The 8631-nt window shown below is 33.1% G+C and overlaps 1 protein-coding gene across 1 annotated transcript in view; it reads right to left on the bottom strand.

Moving 5' to 3' along the window:
• Positions 1–1985: 1985 nt before the first annotated feature.
• Positions 1986–8631, bottom strand: part of pros (homeobox protein prospero) — an 89769-nt gene continuing 83123 nt past the window's right edge. Inside the window, exons 5-6 of the mRNA XM_017612094.1 lie at positions 3117–3261; positions 1986–2902 (exon numbers count right to left, since the gene is read on the bottom strand). Coding sequence (XP_017467583.1) covers positions 2723–2902; positions 3117–3261 — 325 coding nt within the window. The 3' untranslated portion in view covers positions 1986–2722. The remainder of the gene's footprint in view (positions 2903–3116; positions 3262–8631) is intronic.

Below are 8631 nucleotides of genomic sequence, written 5' to 3'. Positions count from 1 at the left end.
CGTTCTAGCAATTTGTACCAAACTCGGTATGGTTATTGTGCTTGCCACATAAAAGCAAACCGTTGAAAATTGTTGAAATCGGACTAAAATTACGGCCGCTTTTCATATAACGGTAAATTTCAGAAATGCTTTAACTTTCAATATTTCGAAATTTAAGGATGCTATTTTACTTAAAATTTATACACCCGCTTATCATGTAGCGGTATCTTTCGGAAAGGTGGAAAACATATATTTAATACTTGCGCCGGGTATTTAATGTTCGGCTCCGCCCGAACTTAGACTTTCTTACTTGTTTTTCTTTTAAGTTTNACGCTTTCTTGACATTTGTCGCTTATTTGAGCTAGTAATGGGAAAAATATCGATATTGTCGATAAAATAAAGAAATAACTTGGACGTTACACGATCAAGATCTTGGTTTCAAGTTGCAATACACTCACACTTTTTTACTAACATGCACGTTTACAACTTGAACGGCGACTTAATATCAATTTTTACTTTCAAGTCGTGTAGCAACTTGAAAGTCAAGTCAAAGAGCTGATTGATTTTTTTTCTAAAAATGTACATACCTTTGCATATTCCGGTACATTTGCTTGTACCCAAACCTTCGTTTCGGTACACGGTACAAAACCAAAAGTTTCGGTACTGTACCGGAGATTTAGGTACGGGTGGTCACCTTATGTAAGTATGTATGTACATACGTTTGTGCATATACATACATATAAGCGATTTGCAACAGTTATAATTTTTTTTAGAGTTTCAAACAAACTAAGAGTTAGGAGTGTTAAGGAAATTTACGTTTTAACGAGAGTCTCCATGTTATCTACTCGTTTGGGATGAAATATATTTTACACACTATGCTACATATGTACGTATGTAAATATTTGTTTGAATAAATAAACACAGTGTTGCACAGAATAAACGCAACCGGAAACGGATACAATTTTAATTGCAATCTTTTAACAGAAAAATTCAGTTAAAAACCTAAATTGGATGCTTTTTTCTGCATAACACTGTATATATTGTACTAGTTGAAATGCCCATAGTCGACAGCATTTTCGAAATAACTTTGTATTTATTAGCTGCAACAAGTGTTTTGTTACAATCACCAACAATTGTTCCTGCGAACAACAACAAAAATATAAGCTTTGTGAAAATCATCATTCCTAAGTTTATTGTAATGTTTTAGAATTATCATAACGTTCTGAAAATGCATTGTGGCATACGTGTGGGTGTGTATGTGCTCCATGCAAAAATTATTGCTTTCAATTAGAGTCCGACCGATAAATCGGGCGATTCCGAGGCTAGTATCGGCCAAAAGAATCGGCATAGGCCGTTAGTGTGTAACGGCGTCGGCCGATTCTTGAATGAGTGAATGCCATTTAGTTATTTGATTAAGTTTTTCTTTTTTTATTATTTATAAAAGCATTTGTTCGGCCGATTAAATCCTGAATATAAATTCATTCAAGAACAAATGCTTTTATAAACTTTTATAATAACAAAAGAAAGACATAATCAAATAACTAAATAACATTACCTCATTCAACAATCGGCCCAAAACGGCCGATGCCGATTCTTCTGGCCGATACTAGCCTCGGCATCAGCCGATTAATCGGTCGGACTCTACTTTCAATAAAACAAAACTGTGCTATAGTTACTATGTATGTATTTATAGAGGCTAGAAATTAAGGAATTCTGATTGAACCTTCTTAGCAGTTGCAGTTTACACCGTACTTATAACCAATTCAATACTCGTTTTATTTTAGGTTCTGAACCCAATGGCCCAAAAATTTTCAGTTACCATGACATAAGGCAGTATGTAAGTATATGTGATTTTGTTCTGGAATATACGTGTGTTCTCCTATTACAAAATTTTTAGTGTGACAAAATAAAGTTGTATATTTTGTTTATGGTCGTCGTTTTTAAATAATTTGCAGAACACCCACAATAGTTTACAATTGCCAAGATGACTTTATCGTTTACTTAACTTTTTTTTGGTATGTTTGAGTTAGTTTGCTTTTGTGAACGCAATGCGCGTTGTGAAAATGAATGAACAATGGGATGCATTTAAATATTTAGGAAGTTTAGGACTTTTCCGCAGCATCTTATCGAAATTACCTTTTTAATAAATCATATTTTATCGTATTGTCGAAAGAAATGTCTTTGTGACACTCATAATTTTTTTTGTTAGTAACTTCTTAATACAAGTTTTAAAGTAAAGTTTTCAATTTCACCCTCCTTTTTGTTTCGATAGCTTCATCTACATAAAATATATACATATGCTATGTATTTCCAAAGCGAATATTTACCGGCCTAAAGTGATTTGCTGTCAGTTGTTCACGTGATTTTGCTCAATAATTGTTTTATAAATTTCGGCTGTAAGCAATGTCTTAAAGATTCTACCTATTTCATATTCGAACTAAAGAAAATTCGAACTGAACCAAATGGGACGAACTTAACTTATGCTCGGCAAATTTTGCTGGTATATATTGGTAATCGCTACGCTAGCCATATTTTCAACACCAGTCGTTGGGATGGCTGCGGTTGTAGCCATAACTGCAGTTGTTGCGAAAGTTGCCCTTGGTGCAGATGCTGCATGCGCGGTTGATGTAGTTACGGTTGTTGTAGTACCTGTTGTTATAACTTTCGAAGATTTACTTGATTTAGATTTGCGTTTTAAATTTGTGCGAAGCATGTGAATAACACGATTGCGTTCACTTTCCTCTTATTCCAGTTGTTCCAAAAAGTTGGGAGACTTGAAGTATTCGGGCACTGGATCGTCCATACGAGAGATGACTTTGTAGATTGCCTTCTTCCACGATTGTTCGGTATCCTTGCCTCCTTGGATAGCGCGATAGAATTCACGCAATGTTTGTTCGACAACAAAACGAAAATTTTGAGGTACCTAAATACAAAGCAATAAACAAGGTTAGAAAAAATTATAAACGATTATTTACTACTAATCTAGCTTTTTTTCGAATGCCGAGAAGCATTTTTAACCCTAGAAGTACTTTCTTTGCGAATCGACGATGTGTGTTGTTACTGTACAAAAGTAAGAAGGTACTTTCAGGGTTAAATTACTAAAAATGCGTATGCAATGTAAGTATTTGTACAAGTACCTCAATATGGTTATTACGGTTGTAATGCAAATTCAGAACGCGATACAGTTCACTGTCACCTCCAACTTGCAGCTCATCTGCGCATTTGATGCCCTCGGTAACCGCTTGTCGCGCGTACTTCTCCATTTGGATGTAGTAGAATTCTCTGTAAGTGATATAAAGTGTTTTTTTTTAAAGATATGTGGCAATACAAGGTACATAGTATATATAATGTATCTACGTGTTAAGTACATATCGGTAAATTTACTAAAATACTGTCGTTACTCAAAAAATGAAATTTTGCAGAAAATGATACAGAACTAATAATAATAATCCCGGTTTTTACCCTCCATTCCCGCCCATCCGCACGAGGGGCGCAGTCGGTATGACGTACGGAACCAGTATTTTCAATTTTTGCGCCGAGTCACGATAGGCAGGAGTTCGTTAAGTGTTGAGATCTAAAACAGTTCAGCTACAGAACTAAATTCATCAGCCGTTTTTATGTCTTTATTTTAATGATTCATTTATTGCGAGAGAACAGTATCGATTTCTTAATGCTGAAAAGCGGATCTGATATATCAACGGAGTGGGTCGTGCAATTCAAAATTAGTTTTACAAGCTTTCAGAAATAGGGAACAAAAGTGTCTTGATACCCGGGAGGGAACGTTAAGGCTAACTCGTTATATTATGCTTCGTATTGAGTAAAAATTTCGTGCTAAAATCTTGTGTAGTTTGGAAGTAAATATACAACTTTAAACACGCCTACTGAAACTTTAAACACGCCTACAATTTTTGAGTTAAATATGACAGGCTTTTAGTAAAATGAGTGATACCCTTGTGCTCAGCTGATTAAGTCAAGTGGCGTTTTGACTAGTTTTGCCCAATTTTATTTTGTTTATTTAAAGTTTATATTTTTTCTATAAAAGCTTAGCACTTTACCTAACTAGCGCCACATATGAAAATTCAACAAACTTTAACATTTGCACCCAAAAATTTTGAACTTTTTATTTAGAATTTTTAGAAACATTTTGGGTATGCAGTTTTATAGCTCATTAGATTTAGTAGTTAAAGTGCAAATTTCAAGACGCCAGAAAATCGTGTCNGGTATGACGTACGGAACCAGTATTTTAAATTTTTGCGCCGAGTCACGATAGGCAGGAGTTCGTTAAGTGTTGAGATCTAAAACAGTTCAGCTACAGAACTAAATTCATCAGCCGTTTTTATGTCTTTATTTTAATGATTCATTTATTGCGAGAGAACAGTATCGATTTCTTAATGCTGAAAAGCGGATCTGATATATCAACGGAGTGGGTCGTGCAATTCAAAATTAGTTTTACAAGCTTTCAGAAATAGGGAACAAAAGTGTCTTGATACCCGGGAGGGAACGTTAAGGCTAACTCGTTATATTATGCTTCGTATTGAGTAAAAATTTCGTGCTAAAATCTTGTGTAGTTTGGAAGTAAATATACAACTTTAAACACGCCTACTGAAACTTTAAACACGCCTACAATTTTTGAGTTAAATATGACAGGCTTTTAGTAAAATGAGTGATACCCTTGTGCTCAGCTGATTAAGTCAAGTGGCGTTTTGACTAGTTTTGCCCAATTTTATTTTGTTTATTTAAAGTTTATATTTTTTCTATAAAAGCTTAGCACTTTACCTAACTAGCGCCACATAAATCCACATTTCAAACTTCGCACAAAAATTATGAAAATTCAACAAACTTTAACATTTGCACCCAAAAATTTTGAACTTTTTATTTAGAATTTTTAGAAACATTTTGGGTATGCAGTTTTATAGCTCATTAGATTTAGTAGTTAAAGTGCAAATTTCAAGACGCCAGAAAATCGTGTCGATTTTTAATATTATTTTTGCTGATGGTGCTGGGCATTTTCTCCCATACAAACGAAATTGCCGAGCATACATCGCGCGACGTAGGCGACATTTTTTTTTCAAAATTTTCTTTTTGATGAAGAAGTATTCCTAGATGCATTTCTGCATCAAAAATAAAATTTTGTAAAAAAATTCGCTTACGTTATTTTGGCGGTTAGGGCTCGACATTATATGGAAGAAAATGCACAACACCGTCAGGCAAAAGAAATTATTAAAAATCAACGCGATTTTCTAGCGTCTTGAAATTGGCACTTTAACCTAATAAAATTTAATGAGCTACAAAACTGCATAATTTTTCTAAAAATCCTAGATGAAAAGTTTAAAATAAATGGGGCGAAACAAAAATAGTCAAAATGTCACTGGAATTAATCCGAATCCGAGAAATAGTCAACCAAAATCGCAAAAAATGCATGCAATTCGAATTCTCTAATTTTTGTGTCAAAAAATGCATAGTAAAACATATTCTTATTTCATATTTCTGTTCATATTTATTTGAGAAATCTGATTTGCGCCTCTTACTTCTTGAAACAAAGCTCTAAACAGCATTTGTTTCAAGCACTATATCCTTTAATAAAATACAACGATATCGCTTTAAATAAATCATATTTAAAAAATTTGTTCGCATTTCGCGATTTGCTGCCAAATTTCTTTCTTTAAATATTTCTTTATTTGTATGTAAAGTCATTGAATTAACAAATTCTTACAGACCATATTAAGCTAATATACAATGTAATTACTAAGATATGTAAGTTGGTAAGTGATTAAGATGGCATACGGCCATGCCAGCATGAGTAATTGAAAAATTAATTTAAATCAGCACATACCCTAGAAATAGGCACATTCACATCATAATTAGTTCTGGAGAAACCAATTTTTAAGGACTCAAACTGTCGAAGATTCTTACAAGGTACATTAAACTGAATTTTACTAAGAAGCGAAGGGCAAACAATAGTACCAAAAATTATATTAATAACAAATGAACACGATAGAATGGATTTTCTGCTCTAAAGTGTTTTTAAGTCAATCAATAAACATCGAGAATGATACGAGGGTAAATTTATGTATTCGTATATACATACGGGTAAAATACGAAAAGTACGGATATCCGGTTAATATTCGTTCATTATGTCATACGGATATTCTAAACAGTATTTGAATGGATTCGTAAAATTGTTCTCAAAATCACTGCATATACGGAGCTGCAAAATAAATAATAGAACACTTCCAAACAACTGTTAATAACCGACTTTAAAATAAGCGGGAGATTGAAAAATGCATCGGATTATTTTGGAATCTTTATTATGTATGTTACCGGATAACTTTGGACCACGTGAAGCGTTTACGATTTTTAATCTGAAAGGTGGTATCAATAAGAAACTAACGGGACGCCTAAACTTTTATATAAGCATTGAAGTTTGTTGTATTTTTTGCTTAAGGGAGGTTCCATGGGAAAGTGGACCTCAGTGCAAAAATTATCTTCTTTATAAAACTAACAAACGTGTGGAGAAGACATTTGTAAAAATCTTGCATCCACCAAAAAATAACAAATTAAAGCTTTAAATGCATTTTTATTACCTTTTTATGTTTTGAAATCAAGTTCTAAGTAAATTTTTTGATTGAGTTTAAGGTAGGCTGTGTTGAGTGCACTGTCGAATAATTTGCGACTCATAATTCAAGTGTTTGGTAATAAAAATATATAGAATAACTCATCTGCTTTTAATAAAGTTGTGTTATATATTAAATTTTGTGAGTGCTTAATCTATATTATGAGTTATTATTAAGCAGTCTTGGTCTTGTCCCACCAGTGACAAAAAAAGATAACACGTTGTTATATTTAATTACAGAAGTTGAGGTTGTGTTTCGTGTTTGTTACATAAGGTTAGAAATTCATTGCAAATATTTACCACAATTGCATTGTCGTTTCCACGTCGTTAGATAAGAATAATTCAACAGAGAAGCATGTTCCACCCGTGACAGCTATGTGTGTTGTCAGAGGTAGGTTTACAGTACAGGGCTGATAAGCTTTATTTGTTTGTTGAGGTGGACGCAGGGGAGGACGGGGGATGCGCAGACTAGTCCATTATCTATATACCCTTGTTGCCAGCTGATTAAGTTAAGTCACATTTTGACCAGTTTTGGTTTTTTATTTTGTTAATCTATACACCCAAAAATTTTAAACTTTTTGTTTAGAATTTTAGAGTATGCAGTTTTGTAGTAGTAGGTAAAAGTAAAAATTTCAAGACGCTAGGAAATCGCGTTCATCTATACTATGAAATAAAATTGATTATATGGAGTACGTTTGTAACGACTTATTTCTCAAAGTACTGAACCGATTTTAATATTTTTTTTTTAAACGAAGCATTTGTAAAAAGGCGCAGAGTGGCATACTTATATTTTTTATTCTTGGAAGATAAGCACCCTTTTTTTGGGTGTAAAGATACAAAAAATTACAGAGACGTACAATCATAAGCCTATTTGGTTGCCAAATACAGCGCATAGCTACGCGAAAAATGTGTACATCAGTGCCGATCAAACACGAGCTCACAAATGCAAAAGAGATATGTATGAGCGACGTGACTGCGCTATACCACATACATACACACATAAACGTATTTCATAAATGTAGGTTCATTCTCCTTTGGTAGCTTGGTTGGTTTGATGAACCTTTTGGTAGGCAAAAATGTTTTGAAAATACAACCGAATTGAGCACTAAAATTTGTTCGCTTAATTTATGTTTACACGTTCAAAACATTGCTTTCACTTTGTTCGCACGTATACGATTTCTTTGTTTTTTCTATATTTTATTAAGCAGACAATTTTCTGCAAACAAAAACTAATTTCCCAAAGCTATGATCGATCAGCTGTTGAAATAGAACGAGAAATTACTTATCGTCTTGAAAAAAAAAAGTATGATAGGCAATTTGCAATGTGTGGGTGTATTGGTAAAAAAGTGCGAGTGTATGCAAATTGAAAAGAATTTGGGAATTTTTTGATTGAACTGCATAAAATGTCTGATTTTGTTTTTTCACGCACAAAAAAAAAATGTTTGAATAAATCAAATTAATCTCAAAGATATTTACATTTTTTGCAAAATATTTTTATGGAATAAGTAAATTCTTTTATTTAAAGGCACGAATTTGTTTTGTTTAACATTAAAATTTGTATGAATTGTTAACTAATAACTGTTAATTTGTGCTGAAAATCCCGTAAATTCAAGAAATCTAGCTTTAATGAGGAAAAAAAGTTTGGTAGTTTGCAAACTGATTTGGTAGGCGTTTTGGTACCTAATAACATTTTCAAGTGGCAACACTGACAAGCATTGGTAGATCGTTTGTCGTACAGATGAAGAGTGTAATCAGCTATGCCCACGCGTATGCTTCGTATATGTATACTAGCAATTATCCGGCGTGCTTCGCTGCGCCTTAAATGTATTTTTGTGTTGTAACTCTCCCCCTAAGCTCTTATGGCCTCATTTACAAAATATTTTTAAAGAACTTTATGAAGTTAGATTTAAAAAAAATCCATCTATGAAGCATTGTTTATTTTTTTTTTGAGTTAATATATTTTCGAAGGTAATTAGAAAATATGTAAAGAACCGACTTTCTCTTGGAAATTTAATTTATAATCTTACTAGCAATTACCC

This window comes from Rhagoletis zephyria, unplaced genomic scaffold, assembly GCF_001687245.7.
Source record: "Rhagoletis zephyria isolate East Lansing unplaced genomic scaffold, Rhagoletis_zephyria_1.1 Rzeph_scaffold_00499, whole genome shotgun sequence".
Classification (NCBI taxonomy): Eukaryota; Metazoa; Arthropoda; class Insecta; order Diptera; family Tephritidae; genus Rhagoletis; species Rhagoletis zephyria.
This window is presented reverse-complemented; position numbering and strand designations above follow the sequence as displayed.